Source organism: Vipera berus, assembly GCF_964194415.1.
Source record: "Vipera berus genome assembly, chromosome: 13".
Lineage (NCBI taxonomy): Eukaryota > Metazoa > Chordata > Lepidosauria > Squamata > Viperidae > Vipera > Vipera berus.
In genome coordinates, this window is record NC_138216.1 from 3,463,138 (window position 1) to 3,483,779 (window position 20,642).

The following is a 20,642-nucleotide window of genomic DNA, read 5'->3' on the forward strand; positions in this document are numbered from 1 at the left end:
CTTAGCACCGCTTTGAAGAAAGTTTGGACAGTGTCCTATATATAACAGAATAACAGAGTTGGAAGGGACCTTGGAGGTCTTCTAGTCCAGCCCCTGCTCAAGCAGAAGACCCTATACCATTTCATGTCCTAGATCGGATGCTTTGAGTATCAGAGTTTCAAAAGGGTTGCTGATGTAGCCACGCTGTGTAGGCCTAAAGTCTTTTGGGAAGTTCTTAATGAATACTGAGCATCCCCTTATATCTTTTTTTCAAAAAAGGCAACCCATAGGTTTCTAGTCCTCATGGTCAATTCAGAACTGGTCAAAGATGAAACAAGGCTTCTTCTTATTTTTTTTTATTTTTTTTATTTTTATTTTTTTAGCAAGAAAATCCACACTCCATTGTTCAACGTTTTCTGGGATTCTAAAAGGCTCTTTTTCGGAACAAACTTTCTCAAAATTTCCATGAGATGAAGTGGTCTGAAACGGTGGTAACTGGGAGAAGACGGCACTTTAAAAAAAAAAATCCAAACAATATTATGGCTCCAGCTTTTGATTCTGTCTAAAAGAATCTAAAAGGCCTCTGGAAGTTGGAGAAGGAGGCATTCAATTATTATTTTTTTTGCTTTATTTCTAAATCCAGCAGCCCGTTCCTAGGAAGCCTGAAGGCGCAGATGTAATGTTTCATGAACTCAAAAGGCCTTGGCGGCCAACCCCACCTCTTCTTTTTCCTTCCTTGGCTCAACATCTTGTTTCTGTCTTCTGCAACTCAAATCCTCCTTTCCTTTTCAGCACTAATTATGGATGGTCTGTTTTGTTTTTGGTGGCTGCTTTTCATATCCTCCCATTTTGTCCTAAAGATAGATTGAAAGTGGCAAGGCAGAAGACATTGGCTAGGTCAGGAGTCAACAAGCATTTTTTGTGTGGTGGGGGGGAGGAGAGAGGGAGGGAAGGAGGAGGAGGAGGAGGAAAGAGAGAAGGAGAAAGATGGAAGAGAGGAAGGAGGAGGAGAAAGATGGAAGAGAGAGGGAGGGGAAGAATGGAAGAGAGAAGAAGAAGGAGGAGGAGAAGGATGCAAGAGAAGAGGAGGAGGGGAAAGAGGTGAAGGATGGAATGGAGGAGGAGGAGGAGAAGGAGGAGAAGGATGGAAGAGAAGGAGAAGATGGAAGAGAGGAGGAGAAAGATGGAAGAGAGATGGAGGAGAAGAATGGAAGAGAGAAGCAGAAGGAGGAGGAGAAGGATGCAAGAGAAGAGGAGGAGGAGAAGGAGAAGGTGAAGAAGGATGGAATGGAGGAGGAAGGAGGAGGAGAAGGATGGAAGAGAAGGAGAAGATGGAAGAGAGGAGGAGGAGGAGGAGGAGGAGAAGGTGAAGGAGGATGGAAGGGAGAAGAAGAACTTGATCAGCCAACTTGAGCCACAGGAGAAACATCCAGTTTCCTGGAGAGAAGGGACAACCCTAAGCCCCGTTTATCTTTTTGAGAGCAGGGGAGTTTAAGCCAGTAAAATAGGGACATTGGACAGTTCCCATCTAGCCCATTAGCTTCACTGAATTTATCCGAATGACCCTGCAGTGCATCCTCAAGTTCCGTTGCTGTGGCTGACAGCTTTATCTTTCTTTGGGAGGTCAACTTCCACCAGGCCCTCAGAAGGCCAAATGTCACGGAAAAAGGGGGCCTCTTTCAACTTCGACTGGGAGTCACCATCTGGAAGAGATTAGATGAAAGAAGCCCCCACCGAAGGCCAAGGAAGTCATGTCCAAGATACAACTCTGCTGGACAACTTATTTATTGACAAGAGGAGGCACTGGGGTTGTTCATTTATTTATGTGCTTACGATTGCAAATGTTGCCGGCATTCGAAAGGTAAGTTTGGTCCTGCTCTGTCTGGTCTACCAACTCCAGATGGTCTCGCATGGACCAGAGGCATGGTCTATCTTCTTACGAAAGGTAAGTTTGGTCCTGCTCTGTCTGTCTGGTCTACCAACTCCAGATGGTCTTGCATGGACCAGAGGCATGGTCTATCTTCTTACGGTTGGCCGATAGGGTTTGAACCTTCCGGCTGAGGACTTTTTGAAGACCCTCTTCTATAAAATAAGGGTCCAGGACGGCCCCTCCAGGTGTCAGCGCAAAGCCTCTGTGTCGGAACCGAGGGTAGCATCACGCCCATTCCTCTCTCTTGGAGACCAGCCCTGTCTTCTTCTCTTGCACACACAAAAGCTGAGATATCACTTCAGCTTCTTGGTCAGGCTTTCCTTCCTCCTCACTTCCCCACGTGACCCCAACCGCCTTGCGTAAGAACATGGCAAGTCCTTTTCTAGGGCACCCCCAATGTCAGCAACCAAGGAAGGAAGTTGGGTGTCCCGGTTTGTGGTGGGAAGGAGACAATCCTCAACCCCCCTGAAGCCTAGGAAGGGCAGAGGAGCTTTTGACCATTTACTTGTAGGTCCCTTGAGGGGGGAAAAGAGCTGGTGTTTGTGTGTTTCTGTGGTGGAACCGCCAGGTATGGCGTCTCTAAAGGAAGGGTGCTTGACCGCCCGCTCAAGAGCACCAGGCCATCCATTCACTCATCCTCCGTGTGTTGTCCTTCAACGCTGCTCGACAACCCAAAGACTGCTGCTGCTCCCTCTTAGATTGTCATTTTGTGCCTTTGCTGCAGCCCAGGGGGAATCCAGCAGCCAACGCAGAAAAGGGATCAAGGAGATTCCCTTTCTGAACGGTTGGTTGCTCGGTGTGTTTACTGCCGCTTCCCTATTTCTCTTTCTCTCCTCCGCAAGAAGAAGTGAAAATCAGCTGCTTTAGGCCAAACCTCGGGGACAGCCTCCCCTGGCCCCCGTCATTTCTCAGATGACACAGGAAGTGGCTTGTGCTGAGAAGAAGGGGTTGGCTCCTTCTGAGCAGGTATTGCACTGCAAGGACATATTTGGAAATCGTGTCAACAGCCGAGGACCTCTTGGTCTGTTATGAAGTAACCTCGGTTGGGAAGTCCAACCGAAGCCAGATGACGCCGGGGCTCAATCCCGTTTCATCCACCCAATGAGGAGAAAAAAGCTGGTGTTTTACAGCCAGATCTGAAGACTTCCGGCGGAAGATTCCTATGCTCAGTGGAGGAGGTTTAAGGGTTTGGGGTATTTTTAATTATTTATTGTTAGGGCTTAATTAATTTAATCTTATTTTTTACACTTTTGTATGTAATGCTTTTATTGCCCTGTACACCGCCCTGAGTCCTTCGGGAGAAGGGTGGTATAGAAATTCAATAAATAAATAAGTCCTCCCCACAAATAACAGAATTAACAGAGTTGAAAGGGACCTCGGAGGTCTTCCAGTCCACCCCCCCTGCTCAAGCAGGAGACCATTCCAGACAAGTGGCTGTCCGGTCTCTTCTTGAAAGCCTCCAGTGATGGAGCACCCACAATTTCTGGAGGCAAGTCGTCCCGCTGGTTCTTACTATCAGGATGTTCTAGGTTGCTTCTCTCCTTGGTTCGTTTCCATCCATAGAATTCTTCCCATTCACCTCTTCTCACCTGGGCCCCACAACTAAGCCAGGAACCCCTAAACAGCAATTAAGAGGTGAACATCCAGGAGATAAGAAGACCCTTCTTTTCTTTCTTTCTTTCTGAACAAGACAAAAGTTGGCAGGTGGTTGTCCTCCACCAGTCGCCAAGACACAATCAGGCAGGACTTTCTTCCTGGATCCTGAACGGCTACAAAACGGACCGAACGCCTGCGTGCCTTTTTTTCTGGATGGAATTTCCACTCTTGGGGGTTTTTTGCGTGTTTTTTTTTACGTGCCTATGAATCATAAGCATTTCATCATCGGAAGGCCCTTGAGATGTCCTCGTATCAGCATCTTCCCACTGCAATGGGTGGGGTGGGGTGGAGAGAGAAAGAGCTTTTGTAAAGCCCCCCCCCCCGCAGCTGTCCCTGGATGCAAAGGTTACAACAGGGTGTACGGGATTGCCAGAAGGGTGGAGCTGACTCGGCCTTCTTTGAGTCAAAGAAACCCACATTTCCCCATCAGCCGGACTGTGCAATTTTGTACATGTCTCTCAAAAAAGGATGTTTTGCCCTACTAAAGGAGAAGTCCTGCAACAGGAGTGGACAGAGACGTCTGCTCCCCACCCAGGCCTTCTCCTCTACACCTCTGGCGACAGAAGATGTGTTTGAAGGACACCAACTAGAAGAGGTGGTGTCTGTGTGTGTGTGGGGGGGAAATAATCAGCTGCCCCCTTAGATTGTTCCTGTCATGTTTCCATCTGCTTTTGGCTTTTCCTTGGATCTTCTCTTCCACAACCCATCTGTGAATGTGTGGTTGGAACGTGGCAGAAGCCCTTCTCTGTGGTTGGACTTAGGTCTTTGGAGCTCTATGTTACAGGAAGGTCCATCCTACCAACTTTTATGATAGAAGGGTGAGGGGTGACATGATAGCAGTGTTCCAATATCTCAGGGGCTGCCCCAAAGAAGAGGGAGCCAAGCTATTCTCCAAAGCACCTGAAAGCAGGACAAGAAGCAACGGATGGAAACTAGTCAAGGAGAGAAGCAACCTAGATCTAAGGAGAAACTTCCTGACAGAACAATTAACCAGTGGAACAACCTGCCTCCAGAAGTTGTGGGTGCTCCATCACTGGAAGTTTTTAAGAAGAGACTGGACAGCCATTTGTCTGAAATGGTATAGGGTTTCCTGCCAGAGCAGGGGGTTGGACTAGATGACCTCCAAGGTCCCTTCCAACTACTACTACTTCTTCTTCTTCTTCTTCTTCTTCTTCTTCTTCTTCTTCTTCTTCTTCTTATTATTATTATTATTATTATTATTATTATTATTATTATTATTATTATTATTATTATTATTATTATTATTATTGCCTCCTGACAGCTCCCTCCCGCCGTTGATCTGGGCTAACGAGTGGGTTGGTTTTCCCCACGGACCAACTCCATCAGTTGAGAAATCCTCTCTTCTTCGCTCACGTTCCTCCTTGTCCGTCTCCCATCCTTGCAACCCAGCGTGACGTTGAAGGGCAACGTCTACCACCAGCAGGACCGTTGCCACAGAGGGCTTTCTCCTGAGCACGAGGAGAAGGAGTTCTTCAAGGATGACCAGTTCAACCCAGCTTTTCCACCAAGGCCTGTCCCAACGGGCTTGTTCCAGGCACAGTGCCCCCTCCTTTCCAAGGAGGACCCTCCTTTTCAGGTGGCACCCCTTGTCTTTCCCCCCCCCCCCCACACACACAACAGATCGATTCGGCTCCCTAACTTTCTGGCCTCGGTCTGGTCACCCAGCCCCTCTGAGGTTCTCTCCTCACCATAAATGGTTGCAATTTGCAACTCTTCCCCCCCCTCCTTGAAAGCTAGTGGGAAGTTGTTGAGAATTTCAGGAATGTTGAATGCAACATGTGTGATGCATTTCCAGTGTGTCTGCTGGGGGTTAGGGTGGGGGGGGAGTGGATTCTCTCCCCCCCCCACCTCAAAAGCTTCACAAGCCAAGAGGCCCCAAGAAATGCCTGGTAAAGTCAGCCAAAGGGAATTTGGCTGGGCCAAAATATTGTTCCTTAAGTTTGGTTGTTGTGTTTTTTTTTTCCTACCCCCCCCCCCCTTCCTGCTTTCTTTGAGACTTTCCAATCTGAGGTTGGGCGTTTCTTCTCTTTCCTTTCTTCCTTCTGCTGCTTCTCTCCAACTGAATAAGTTAACTCTCTTTTCTTTTTCTCTTTTAGTTCTTTCTCTTTCTCTTCCTATTTCTGCCACATTCTGCTTCTCTCCTGAGTCCTTGAAACAAGGAACATCTCTCTCTCTCTTTCTTTCTTTCTTTCTCTTTCTCTTTCTTTCTTTCTTTTTCTTTCTTTCTTTCTTTCTTTTTCTCTTCCTTCCTTCCTTCCTTCCTCTCTCTCTCTTTCTCTTTCTTTCTTTCTTTCTTTCTTTCTTTCTTTCTTTTTCTCTTTCTTTCTTTTTCTCTTTCTTTCTTTCTCTTTCTTTCTTTCTCTTTCTTTCTTTCTTTTTCTCTTTCTTTCTTTCTTTCTTTCTTTCTTTCTTTCTTTTTCTTTCTTTTCTTTCTTTCTTTCTTTCTTTCTTTCTTTCTTTCTTTCTTTCTTTCTTTCTTTCTTTCTTTCTCTCTCCCTTCCTTCCTTCCTTCCTTCCTTCCTTCCTTCCTTCCTTCCTTCCTTCCTTCCTTCCTTCCTTCTTTCTTTCCTTTCCTTTCCTTTCCTTTCCTTTCCTTTCCTTTCCTTTCCTTTCTCTTGAGTCTATTAAAATAGTTTAAAGGTGCTGGGTTGAACTGAAAAGTTTTGGGTTGGGCTTTCTGCTCCTGGAGGGGGTGGGAATCTGAGAGAAGGAAGAAGTGAGTTCACGTCCAGGTATCTGGAATTTTCCACCTGGAGGAGACCTACAATGGACTTAGATGGAAAACTCTTGTCTGATTCTCAGGATAATTTGCGGAGCTTTCTTCCTGCTCCCTCTGGCGTAAGAAAGTGTTCAGGAGGGCACCTTTTATGGAAAGGAGAGGAGCCAAAAGAGGGTTGAGCTTCCTCACTCTAGGGCAAGTGTCTCGGGCTCAGGCGTGAAGCTCCGTCAACACCACAAGCAGAAGGAAGTTGTGCTGGCATCCAGTGACGTGGTGCAAAGTGGGTCCTGCCCTTCTCAGCTATGATGTTATTCTGCTCTGCAAAGGAAGAACCAAGACGAAAAACACAGTCCTTCTTCCTTGTCTCTGCTCAGGCTTTGGACTTGTTAACAGCAGGGATGAAAAAAAAAACACTCTGTACCCCCTCAGAGGGTAGCCAGAATCTTTGTTGTTCCTTCTAGAGCAGGGGTGCCCAACCTTAAGCAACTTTTAAGACCCTGGGAACTTCCAACTCCCAGAATTCCCCAGCCGGCATGAGCGACTTTATGCCAATCACCAGGAGACGGTGAGTTCTAGTCCTGCCTTAGGCGTGAAAGCCGGCTGGGTGACTTTGGGCCAATCACCAGGAGACGGTGAGTTCTAGTCCCGCCTTAGGCGTGAAAGCCGGCTGGGTGACTTTATGCCAATCACCAGGAGGCGGTGGGTTCTAGTCCCGCCTTAGGCGTGAAAGCCGGCTGGGTGACTTTGAGCCAATCACCAGGAGACGGTGGGTTCTAGTCCCGCCTTAGGCGTGAAAGCCGGCTGGGTGACTTTGAGCCAATCACCAGGAGACGGTGGGTTCTAGTCCCGCCTTAGGCGTGAAAGCCGGCTGGGTGACTTTGGGCCAATCACCAGGAGACGGTGAGTTCTAGTCCCGCCTTAGGCGTGAAAGCCGGCTGGGTGACTTTATGCCAATCACCAGGAGGCGGTGGGTTCTAGTCCCGCCTTAGGCGTGAAAGCCGGCTGGGTGACTTTGAGCCAATCACCAGGAGACGGTGGGTTCTAGTCCCGCCTTAGGCGTGAAAGCCGGCTGGGTGACTTTGAGCCAATCGCCAGGAGACGGTGGGTTCTAGTCCCGCCTTAGGCGTGAAAGCCGGCTGGGTGACTTTGAGCCAATCGCCAGGAGACGGTGGGTTCTAGTCCCGCCTTAAGCGTGAAAGCCGGCTGGGTGACTTTATGCCAATCACCAGGAGACGGTGGGTTCTAGTCCCGCCTTAGGCGTGAAAGCCGGCTGGGTGACTTTGAGCCAATCACCAGGAGACGGTGGGTTCTAGTCCCGCCTTAGGCGTGAAAGCCGGCTGGGTGACTTTGAGCCAATCGCCAGGAGACGGTGGGTTCTAGTCCCGCCTTAGGCGTGAAAGCCGGCTGGGTGACTTTGACCCAATCGCCAGGAGACGGTGGGTTCTAGTCCCGCCTTAAGCGTGAAAGCCGGCTGGGTGACTTTATGCCAATCACCAGGAGACGGTGGGTTCTAGTCCCGCCTTAGGCGTGAAAGCCGGCTGGGTGACTTTGAGCCAATCACCAGGAGACGGTGGGTTCTAGTCCCGCCTTAGGCGTGAAAGCCAGCTGGGTGACTTTGGGCATGGCTGGCTGGGGAATTCTGGGGGTTGAAGTCCACAGGACTTAAAAGTTGCTACGGTTGGACACCCCTACTCTAAAAGGAAGAAGAATGATTCTGGCTATCTTCTGAGGGTGTACAGAGGGCTTTCTCATCTCAAGTGGAGTCAGCAGCCCTGGTTTTTTGGGGCCAACGTTTCCTCCTTTTGAAGCCAGATTTTGACTGTACTTCAAGAATTACTTAGGGGGAAGCACACACGAGACAGACAGCTCATAGCCTCTAATCAATCTTCAGCCGATATTCGATGACTAAATGCCCCATTCTTTGATACCAGGCTGATAAAAGAAAACAATGGGGCTAATTCAAATTTTACTCAAAAGAGCAAAGAGGCATCCATTCCCAACCACTTACAGGAAGTCCTCACCTTACGGCCAGTTAGTTCCCTAGCAACCGTTCAAAGGGGACGTAGGACTCCAGCTCCTAGTTACAACAGTGGGAGGTCACATGATCAGACTTCAAGCCCTCAGCAACATGGTATTGGCAGCATCCCACAGTCACGTGACTGCGTTTTGATGACGGTTTCTCCAAAATCACTTCTGGCTTTTGGCCAAATTGCACCCATAGCAAAGCCTTGGTTCTCTTCATGGCCACGGCATTCGCTTAACGACGGCCGCGAACAGAGTTGTCAGATCAAGTCAGTCCTACGACTGGCCCATTTTATGATGACCTAGGACCGTAACAAACTTTTAGGACGCTGACGGGAGCCCACCACTCAGAGATCACACAGATTTTATTTTCGGGTGTTTCTCGGTTTACGACCACAACTGAGCTCAACGTCTCCGTGGTCAAGCGAGACATTTCTTAAGTCAGTTTGGCCCCGTTTTACCATCTTCCATGCCACGCTCGTTAAGCGAATCACCGCAGTTGATAAATTAGTCACATCGTCGTTCAGCGAATCGTGCCTCAGCATTGACTTTGCTTGCTGGAAGGTCACCAAAGGGGATCACGTGACACCCCCCCCGGAACACACTGCAACCATCATAAGTACACGCCAGTTGCCAAGCCTCCGGATCTTGATCCCCTGACCACGGGGATTCCGCAGCGGTCATAAGTATGAAAAACGGTCATCAGTCACATTTTTCAATGCCGCTGTAATTTTAAACGGCCGCTAAACAAGCTGTTGGTAAGTCCAGGACTGCCTGCCTTTATTTCTGGCTGGTTTTTTTCCCCCACAGAAAGACAAAATATAGGAGAAGGGAATAAGGAGGGAAGAGGTTTGTGTAGAGCTAGCCTGGAAGTCAGGCGGCAGAATTTCCCTTTAAAATACAGGGTTTCCTTAAAATAACACCGGCCGCTGCCCGTTTGGTATGGATGGGGTGGGTCCCCCAGGAGGTGGCTGGCGGACACAATTGGTGTGACCCTCGCTCGATAAGAGGGGTTACGTTCCTGACCTGGGGCTGCAGAAAGCAAGGTTAGCCACCTCGTGAGTAAGGGCCGTGGGTGGAGACCCGTCACACGTCCGCCCCAGATAGTGGCGGCTCTTCAGATAGCAGCTGTTAACCTCCAGATATCGCTTCTGATTTTGCAAGCCGACCACAATGTTTAACCCACTGAGCTGCCCTTCTCACTTATCTCTGCGTTGTGGAGCTAGGGATTCTTCCTGCAGCCTTGCCGTCACGAGGGCTAGAAACTTGCAAAACAAAACAAAATCAAAGCGAAAGAAAGTGAAGAGGCCACAAACTCCACGCATTTTGCTTGGTAGCATCAGGGTGGTCCATGTTTAATAATAATAATAATAATAATAATAATAATAATAATAATAATAATAATAATAATAATAATAATAATAATGATGATGATGATGATGATGATGATGATGATGATGATGATGATGATGATGTTGGAAGGGACCTTGGAGGCCAAGGTCCCTCCCAACTCTGTTATTCTGTATTCTAATTCTGTAAGAGGATGCATTTGTAATTGTTCTCTTGGCTCAGATATGTCCAAAAGCGAAACAGCCAACACATTCAGTAAACCTCTTTCCTTGCAGTTTTTCCTGGCTGCCACCCCATCTCTATAATACTTCATATGGTGCCTTCTGTTCTTCAATTTTCCTGGACAGGCTTAAGCAGCAAATTTATTCCTCTTGCTTGGCATTGGCCAGCCAAGAAGAAAATTCTTCTTTAGGATGGACGTCTCGTTTGGCCAGCCCTTCTTCCAGCGAAAGCGATGGCTTGGACGGATCCCAGCTGAAGATGTGAAATGAAATGAAATGAACCCCCAAGGAGTAACTGAATTACCAAACTGGAAGGGACCTTGGAGGTCTTCTAGTCCAACCCCCTGCTCAGGCAGGAGACCCTGTATTATTTCAGACAAATGGCCATGCAATTTCTTCTTGAAAACCTCCAGCAGTGGAGCACCCACAACTTTTCAAAGGCAAATTGTTCCACTGTTTAATTGTTCTGTCAGGAAGTTTCTCCTTAGTTCCAGGTTGCTTCTCTCCTTGATTAGTTTCCATCCGTTGCTTCTTGTCCTGCTTTCGGGTGCTTTGGAGAAGAGCTTGACTCCCTCTTCTTTGGGGCAGCCCCTGAGATATTGGAAGGCTGCTATCATGTCCCCCCTGGTCCTTCCTTTTCACTAGACTGGCCATACCCAATCCCTGCAACCGTTCGTATGTTTTAGCCTCCATCACCCTAATCACCTTTGTTGCTCTTCTCTGCACTCTTTCTAGAGCCTCAACCTCAGACCGTGGTCAACGCCATTCTGGGACTGATTCTAAGAAAGGGGAGACTGGTTTGAAGGATGTGTTGGAAGTTCTTTGGTTTGTTTAAACACCTGGCCAGCAGCAATCTAGATGAGCATAGATTTAGCACCAAGCTTAACATCAGAACAACAGTCAAGAAGTAAACAATGCTCCAATCACGGAACTGCCAAACAAGCCAACAGCAAACAGCGCCGACGAAGAACATCCAAGGTCACTCCCACCAACACTGACAAGGCAAGCACTTAAAATATAAACCGGGAGCAAACCCCCGGTCCTCACCAGCACTGATGATGTGACTAGTTTGGCTCAGGAAATGTCTGCAAGCTCAGAGAGCACCAAGGACCCCCCTCATTTCAGCCCTGAGCTACGGATATTCTCTTTTTATTGGCGTGGTGGTTTATTGCGGTCCTTGGCTACTAGAGGGCAGCATTGAGACGCCAAGACTGTCCTTTGGTTAGCCAGGAAAAAGAGATTTCAAGAAAGAGAGCATTTGTAGCTCAGGGCTAAATTGTGGAATAGGACAGGCAGGCAGAAGATTTTTAATTTTTAATTTTTTTTAATTTTAATTCCATTTATATCCCGCCCTTCTCCGAAGACTCAGGGCGGCTTACAAGCTTAGCAGTAGCCTTCATTGTATGTATATGCCTGCTTATTAGGGCTTTCACACACACACCCCAAGCGGCATTATTACAAAGTCAGCTTAATTGCCCCCAACAATCTGGGTCCTCATTTTACCTACCTGGGAAGGATGGAAGGCTGAGTCAACCTTGAGCCTGGTGGGACTCGAACCTGCACTAATTGCGGGCAGCTGGTGTTCCTTAAGGAGGCATTAGCCCACTGCTCCACCAAGGCTCACCAAGATGCCAATGAGCAGTCAGAAGACTCAGTGAAAACTCGCCAGACATGGACAGACTCGGTCAGAGTTTCAGCTGGGAAACTGTGAGCCTCCTAGAGACCAAGCCCCAACCCCAAAACCAATTCCCTAGAAGTTTGACATTCCGACCTCTCAGCCCTCAATTGACCCATCAATTCACATTTATACATCCAAAAGAGACGATTAAAAAGCTAAGAAAGGAAAACCCAAAGAACCGGAAGGCTTCCTTTCCGCCAGCCAACACCCAGATAAGCAGGGATTAACACCAGACAAACAGCAGAGAAGAATACCCTAATCCAGGGGTCTTCAAACGTGGCCCTTTTAATGACTCGCGGACTTCAACTCCCAGACTGGCTGAGGAATTCTGGGAGTTGAAGTCCACAAGTCATAAAAAGGGCCAGGTTTGAAGACCCCTGCCCTAATCAATACAAAGAGGAAAAACACACACTCTCCAAAACCAGCAGGGCAAGCCACTGTGTATAAAAAGGGGGCAAACCCCACACTCCCTCACGCTGATGCTGTTACCTGGCGGGGTAATGAAACGTCTGCAAGCTTAGAGAGCACCAAGGGCTCCACCAAGGAAAGCAAAAACTCTTTCCATTGCTTGAAAAGCTGATCCTGGTTGTGTGGTCAGTTCTGGGTGTTTGGGAACCAGGTCCCTTTTATGGATTGCTCAGAGCATCCCATGCGACCGATTTTCTGTTTGTTTGATTTTATTTTAAAACAGTTTCTGGCGTTTACTTCCATTTCCAACCCCAAAAACCCCCCAAACAAAACACCCATTAAGGAAGACTTAATAATCACGGCACTCGCTTAATGACCAGGGTGTTTGCTTAATGACGGTGGCATTTGCATAACCACCGCGGCAAAAGATGCTGAAACATCAGGTCTGGTCCCAGGTTGACCCGCTTACACAAACACACACACACACACACACACACTTTTAAGTGCCAGGACGGGGGAGGCTGACCGAGGACTAAGCTGTTCAATAATCCTACTTTGGTTTGATCAGGAGCTGGCTCTTTGCAGATCCGATGGTGGTGAATCACCGAGCAAATATTTGCCTCTGGGCAATCTTGCTGGCTGGCCTTGAAGGCAAACATCCCAGACCCCCAAGTGGTTGTGGGTTTCTGGCATTACAAACAGCCACCGTCCCGGCCAGATGGGGCCACCTCTGCTTGCGGATATTTGGTATTTACCATCCCCCCCTCCCAACGAAGCCAGCTTGAGTTTCCAATGCAGCCGAACCAGCCAGTTATTAAAGGAAAGGGAAGGGGGGGTGCCCCCCCACAGCCAGTTTCGGCTTTCACTCCCTTCACATCCCGTCTCCCCCATCTCGGGAGGGTCCCCTCCCCCACTTTCTCCCACTGGCAACTGGATTGAGCCGCATCTGACCGCCCAGGCTGGGGGGGGGGGTGAGGGAGGGAGGGAGGAGAGAAAGAGACACTAATTCCCTTGTGCTCTCATTGTCCTGGCTTTTTCTTTCTTTCTTTTTTCCTTTTTTCTGGCTGTTGAGAAACTACCATCTCTGCAAAGGCAATATTTCCGAGGGTCATTCCGAGACTCTTGAGCGGTTGCTGAAAACTTGCTGCAAATCACACAACACCGTGCAAGAAATATTATTAGGTTGTGGTCTCGGCCGCGCTGAGTGAGCCTTGGGGACAAATCTACGGGAAAAAAAACCCAAATGTTTCACGTCTTGTGGTGGGGGAGGGAAGGATGGCAAAATAATGTGAGGTTTCTTTCTTCCTAGATTTTGATTTGTGGAGAGTCCTTGAGTTAAATTACTCGTTTAGCGACTGTTCAAAGTTACAACGGCATTAGGGGGTGGAAACGGGCCTTAGGAAGGGTCTTCACACTTACAAGATCACGGGATCAAAATTCAAGGGTTTAACAAGCGGCACGGCTGCAGCCTGCTGGGATCACGTGATCGCCATTAGCGACCTTCCCAGCTGGCTTCAAAGAGCCAAGTCGGATTCACTTAACGACTTGCAGCAATTTGTTTAAGAAGCGTGGGAAAAAAGGCCACAGCCCTGGATGTGACTGGCTTAAGAGCTGTTAACAACAGAAGCGGCAACAATTGTAGCATTAGGAGCAAGAAGCATCTCTCATCTTACTATCCCAAACTCTCTTCTCACATAAAATGAACACTTCTTTTACTCTCTGCCCAGATACTGCCAGTTATTTATTTTTATTGATTGATTCGTCAAACAAAAATTGCAAATTCGAACAAAGAAAATGAAGAAACAAAACCAAGCTAGGCCTGTTGCTGCATTTACGCACGCCTCCTTAGGAAGCTCTTAAATATGGGACGAGGTCCCCGGGAGTGAAGTTGGAATGAAAACTGTGAAAGTTTTTAATTTACATATATATATATAAAGGTAAAGGTAAAGGTTCCCCCGCACATGCGTGCTAGTCGTTTCCGACTCTAGGGGCCGGTGCTCATCTCCATTTCAAAGCCGAAGAGCCAGTACTTGTCCGAGGACATGTCTCCGTGGTCATGAGGCCGGCATGAATAGATGCCAAAGGCGCACGGAACGCTGTTACCTTCCCACCGGAGTGGTCCCTATTTTTCTACTTGCATTTTTACGTGCTTTCGAACTGCTAGGTTGGCAGAAGCTGGGACGCATAACAGGCGCTCACTCTGCTACGCAGCACTTGGGATTCGACCCACCAAACTGCCGACCTTCTGATCGACAAGCTCAGCGTCCTAACCCACTGAGCCACCGCGTCCCTTGTGTATATATATATAAATTGAATCCGATCCTCCGACAGTTTTAACGTGCATCATACAAGCTCAAGAGGAAAGAAACCAGTTAAGAAAAATGGAAAACCTGCGCCAGGGAAATAGAATTGAGGCCCTTGGTTTTTGAATGTGGGTTTGCAAAACTCGGGGGGTGGGGGGCTGCAGGACAAGCCAGGATTTTAAAGTTGGGATAATTGAAAGCTTGGATAAAAGACAGCAGCATCAGAGAGCTGCCTGGATATTGTGGGAAAGGTTGTGCCAGGATTCACAGCCAGATCCCTTTGTTTGGCTGTAGCGCAAATGTACAAAGCGGGTTCTTCCAAGCCAGCCTGGAAAAGACAGACAGAAAGAAAGAAAAGTGTGTTTGTGTTTGTGTTGGAGACCTCAATGGTTTTCAGAGAAGGGAGAGGCAGACGGAGCCAGTAGGCGAATGGCTTGCATTTATTTATTTATTTTCCTGTCCTGACCTATCATTATTTTATTTTTTATTTTATTTTTTCATATTTCTGCTTCCCCAGCTTCTATAGCAGGATGCGGTTTTTTTGGGGGGGGGCTGTTTTGAAGAAGAAAAAAAATCAACCAAACCAACCAGCCAGCCAGCCGGTCAATGTAGCTCATAAGTTTTTCGGCAAAATTCTAAGCATCCTTTAATCGCTTAAAATTCCTGTTGGGATATCGAGTCACTTCAGGACATGAGACCTTCATCCGAGCTCGGGGGGGGGGGGGGAGGAACAGGGGGGGGGAAACCCCTTTTTGTTGTTGTTAGGCAGCTCAAGCTGGATTGAACCTTGAGCTGAGTTTCATTTTGCTTGTTTTTCATCTTAGAAAAGGCCTGTGGGAGATTAGAGCCAAATACCTATGTTTCCAGCACAGATGAAGGATGCTGTTTCAGGTAAATCAGCCCAGTATTGCCATCAGAACTGTGTGTCTCACTTAAAATGGGGGAAAAAAAACAATGTTCCCCAGGAAGGCCTCTGCTCAAAGCTGAGGGCTCAGCAAAAGGACTTGGACAGCAAGAGTGCCTGTGAGCATACCCAGCATTCCCAGAGCCCCCCATCTGCAAAGCTCTTGCTTACCAAATTTCCGGCTAAGCATCCAGAGCCCCCAAAAGTCAAAACAGGTTCCCCAGGAAGTCCTTTGTCCAAAGACGAGTAGAGTAGAGTAGAGTAGAGTAGAGTAGAGTAGAGTAGAGTAGAGTAGAGTAGAGTAGAATAGAATAGAATAGAATAGAATAGAATAGAATAGAATAGAATAGAATAGAATAGAATAGAAGTAGAGTAGAGAGGGACGCGGTGGCTCAGAGGGTTAGGACGCTGAGCTTGTCAATCGGAAGGTCGGCAGTTTGGCGGGTCGAATCCCGAGTGCCGCGTAACAGAGTGAGCGCCTGTTACTCATCCCAGCTTCTGCCAACCTAGCAGTTCGAAAGCACGTAAAAAATGCAAGTAGAAAAATAGGGACCACTGCGGTGGGAAGGTAGCAGCGTTCCGTGCGCCTTTGGCGTCCAGTCATGCCGGCCACATGACCACAGAGACGTCCTCGGACAAGCGCTGGCTCTTCGGCTTTGACACGGAGATGAGCACCGGCCCCTAGAGTCGGAAACGACTAGCACGCATGTGCAGGGGAACGTTTACCTTAGAGTAGAGTAGAGTAGAGTAGAGTAGAGTAGAGTAGAGTAGAGTAGAGTAGAGTAGAATAGAGTAGAATAGAATAGAATAGAATAGAATAGAATAGAATAGAATCTGGAAGGGACCTTGGAGGTCTTCTAGTCCAGCCCCCTGCTCACCAGATGGGGTCTCAGCAAAATGACCTGAGCAGCAAGAGTGCCTCTGAGCACACCTAGAGTACCCAGAGCTTTTCATCGGAAACCAAGAGCTCTTGTCAGAGGGCAGAAAGGAAAATGCTGCTTTCCCAGATTTTGAAGGATTCCCAAAGAAGAAAGAGGTAGAAGTGTGTGTGGGGGGGGGGGAAGCAGGGTTTTTTTTTATCCCCTGCTGCAGAATTCTCTGCTCAATTTCCTTCTCTCTAGAACCTTCCATTTGCTTTTTCTTGCATCAGACCAGCATTTGGCAACCCCTGAACTCAGCCAGTTTTGCATGGAGGGGTGAGGGAGAAACCCGGTGTGTGTGTGTGTGTGTGTCTCACTTTCCCATGAAGGTTTTCTGCAACTGATTAGGATCCCCTCTGCGTGCATAGCCTGGCTACAGGAAAGGAAGGGGTGATTTGGGAGGAAAAGGGGGCCCCCCGGCAAGGCAGGGGCCAGTGGGAAGGAAAAGATGGTAGTAGGCAAGAGAACAAGGGAAGGCAGGTCTGCAAAGGGACAAACAAACCATTTTTCCAGCACTACAAAGCCTTTTGCAGCTGGGACCGGAGATAAGGGCGCCGAACACTGGCGACTCAGCCCAGGCTGAAGCGATGGATGGATGGATGGATAAACAGGGACAGAGAATAAGGAGGGATGGACAGGAGAGGTGGTGCAGAATGAGGTCCAAAAGAATAAATGCGACCCAACTCCTCGGAGCCTCAGAGGGATGGGGGGGTATGCACATCACCTCTGCAGGGTGGGATTCCCTGTCTCGCCCCCCCACCCCAAACCCCCCCCCCCCCCCGCAGCGAACAAATTTGATTTGTCACAGGAAAATAAAAGAGACACAAGTATTCCTTGACTTACCAGCACTTCATTTAGTGACTACTCAAAGTTACAAAAAGGGACTTAGGAGCATTTTTCGCACCTGCGACCATTGCAGCATTCCCAGGGGTCTTGTGATCAAAATCCAGCTGCTTGGCAACTGACTCCTATTTACCACGGTCCCAACATTCATTTAACCGATGCCTCACTTAGCCACAGAAATGTTGGGCTGGATTGTGGTTGTTAAGTTGAGGGCTACCTGTACTTTCAAGATTTTAAGATGGGATGGCCTGTACGAGGAAAACAGATTTAAATACCTAAATGTAATTAACCTTGAGGAAATCTTAAATCAGCAAGAATATTTTGAGCACTGTAGGGAAAACAAACTTAAATAAGAATTGCAAACAGCCGCCCTGGGTCTTCGGAGAAGGGCGGGATATAAATGGAATTAAAATTAAAAAAAATAAAAAATAAATTTATGACGAGGCACCCAAGATGACCAGATAGAAAAGAAGCATGCTATCGATGTGATTATTTGGAGAAATTTTAGAAAAACCTTTACATTTAATTGTTACCTATCAAACTAATAAGAATTGTATCAGTTCAAGGTTGGCAAAGAGAATATGATTGGAAGAAGAGAAAATTGAGCAAAGCTATTATGTGGACTTTGGAATATAGAAACTGATTGTTAGCGATTACTTTGCAAATATAAGCCCAGACAACATCTGTTTACCAAATATTAAGGTGTTTATGTTAAAAAAATATCAATAAAATATATATTTTTTAAAACAACATTTGGAGCTGAGCCTTGCCATGTTGCAATGTTTTTAATACAAGCTGGGATTCTCCAGGGCGGTTTGAAAACAACTTGGCTTCAAAGCAACCAGGATACAGTCTAATTTCAGATCACCCCTTGCTTTGAGAATTTGGCCTCCGTCTTCCAGACTTTTGGCTGGAATTTAAGGGAAGAATATCCTGGCGTTTGCAAATTGTTCCACCACAGCCGCAACTGTTAGTTCCAATGTCTGTTTTCCTCCCATTGACAGGAAATTCTTTGCTAATTCTTCCCTTCCCTCCCGACAACCAAGTTGTTCAAAGCTTGGAGCAATAAAACGAGTTAAATTAAAGAAAAATAAATAAAAGTAGTTAAATAAAATAAAACTAGTTAAATTAGGCAGCTTGGAGCAATAAAACGAGTCAAATTAGGCAGCTTGCCAGGAATGCATTGGATCTCGGGAAGAGAAAGCATGGTGGAATTCGGCTGGACGAGGAACGAGGAACGAGAAGGGGATTAGGCGTGGATGTATTCAAACAACCCACTTAAGCCATGGTTTCTGGAACCACCATTGAACGGATCAGATTGACCGAAGACTTAACAGTGCATTAAACCAGAAACTAGCCAAGTGTATTAAGGCCATGTTGCTCCAGCTTTATGACGGGTGGACTTCAGCTCCCAGAATTCCCCAGCCAGCATGAAAGTCCACCCATCTTAAAGTAGCCAGGTTCCAAAAACACTGGCCCTAGAATAATGAAGTGAATGTAGCCATCATTAATGCTAATGATTGTCACACAACTAATGAAGGAAGAAAAGCAGTTTTTCTTCTCTAGCTTTTAGCAGACCAAACCATTCTCAGTCTACTGCTAAGCTGCTATCCCCAGAAAGCAGAGCCATTAAAACCCAGACGACCTAAGACCCAAAGAAAGTTGGCACCCCAAATTTAATGCTTCCAACTGGGATTACTTAGCAGGCTTGGATTACTGGCTTAACACGATGCATGAATCTGCCCAGGATGGGTTAGCATGACTGGTGAACCAAGCTTAATAAGAATTTTTTTTTTTAAAAAAAAATCTGGTTTAATGAGAGCTTCTGATCTGGCCTTGGAAGACGGACTTTTGCTCATATCCAGATGTACAGAACCTGGAGCCTTTAAGCCAGGGACAATTTCCTTGGCTATACCTGGAAAGGTGAATTTGGGGGACTGCAGAATCAAGGGCAGAAGGGGAGTGGGTCTATCTATCTATCTATCTATCTATCTATCTATCTATCTATCTATCTATCTATCTATCTATCTATCTATCTATCTATCTATCTATCTATCTATCTATTTCGCACACACACACCCCAGATCTCTGGGTGGTGTTCTGTCCATGTGCCAACCACATCCCACCCTCCTTACCTCTTTTGCAGACCAAGCAAGGCAGCCTGGGCAGGAGGGGGGTGGGGGATTGAGGAGGTGCAAACAGAGACCCCTCTGGGGCTGGCCCCGGGTGCAAATCCCAGAACTGGGGGACCGGGGGATTGGGGGAGGTTTCAACATCAGCAGGGCAATGTCTGCAACAGCCAGGGAGTTTCCCCAAATCAGGGGGTGGGGCAGGACAAGGGACCCCTGATTTGGGAAGGGTCCCCCGGACACAGGGCTGGGTGCATGGCTCGGGACCTCCAGCAATCCCCCCCACCCCGCCGCTGCGCCCCCGAAATCCCGGCCCCCCCCCGATTGCCCAGCGGCTGGGGACGCTGGCCGCTGTAGTCCCTGCCCCCTCCCCAATATCCGCAGTGGAGACCCCGCTCCCTTTAGTAAGGGCGTCCCAGCCAGCCCCGCCCCTGCGGAGCCCCCAGCCCGGCTCCTCCTTTTCTCCCCCCTCCTCCTTCCCGCCTGCCGTCATTAGCTTGACGGCCGTGGGTGTGTGTGTGTGTGGGGGGGGTGTGTGTGGGGGGGGGGGTGGGAGAGGCGGCTGCAGCGCGCCCCCTCCCCCGGGCGGGAGAGCTCCGCCTCCTCGGGCGCGCCGAGACTCAATTGGCGGCGGCGGGGCGGCCGCCGCGCCCCCTCCCCGCCTTATAGCCGGGTCCTGACATCAGCCGCGCCTCTCGCCGAGCTGCAGCCCGGCTTTGCGGAGCGCCGGGAGCCCCAGCCAGCCCGCCCGTCGAGCCCGTCCGCGCTGCCCCTTCCTCCGCAGCAGCCGAACAAAGGAGCCGTCGGGGAAGGAGGCAGGCAGGCAGGCGAGAAGGAAGGAAGGAGGGAGAGAAGGAAGGAAGGAAGGAAGGAAGGAAGGAAGGAAGGAAGGAAGGAAGGAAGGAAGGAGGGAGGGAAAGGAGGAGGGAGAGAAAGCAGCCCAGCCGCTCCGTCTCCATCCATCCGTCCGTCCGTCCGCCCGTCCCTTCCCCGCCTCGCCATGACGGCCAACGGGACGGCCTCGCCGCCGCCGGCGCCCTCGGAGTCGCTGCCCATCCAGTTCGGGCTGATCAACTGCGGCAACAAGTACCTGACGGCCGAGGCCTTCGGCTTCAAGCTCAACGCCTCGGCGCCCAGCCTGAAGAAGAAGCAGATCTGGACGCTGGAGCAGGAGGGCGACGAGGCCGGCGGCGGGGTCTTCCTGCGCAGCCACCTGGGCCGCTACCTGGCGGCCGACAAGGACGGCCAGGTGAGCTGCGAGCGGGAGGCGCCCTCGGCCGACTGCCGCTTCCTGATCGTGGCCCACGACGACGGCCGCTGGTCGCTCCAATCCGAGCCCCACCGGCGCTTCTTCGGCGGCACCGAGGACCGCCTCTCCTGCTTCGCCCAGGCCGTCTCGGCCGCCGAGAAGTGGCGGGTCCACCTGGCGCTCCACCCGCAGCTCCACCTCTTCAGCCTGAGCCGCAAGCGCTACGCCCGGCTGGGCGCCGACGGCCAGGAGCTGGCCGTGGACCGCGACGTGCCCTGGGGCGTGGACGCCCTGGTCACCCTGCTCTTCC

General features: G+C 49.0%; 1 protein-coding gene across 1 annotated transcript in view; it reads left to right on the forward strand.

The window, feature by feature from the left end:
• Positions 1-20,083: 20,083 nt before the first annotated feature.
• The window catches only part of FSCN1 (fascin actin-bundling protein 1), a gene marked incomplete at both ends in the record, with an annotated part of 19,309 nt that continues 18,750 nt past the window's right edge, over positions 20,084-20,642 (forward strand). Inside the window, one exon of the mRNA XM_081338588.1 lies at positions 20,084-20,642. This exon is cut by the window's right edge and continues 288 nt beyond it. Within this exon, the coding sequence (XP_081194714.1) occupies positions 20,084-20,642 (559 nt within the window).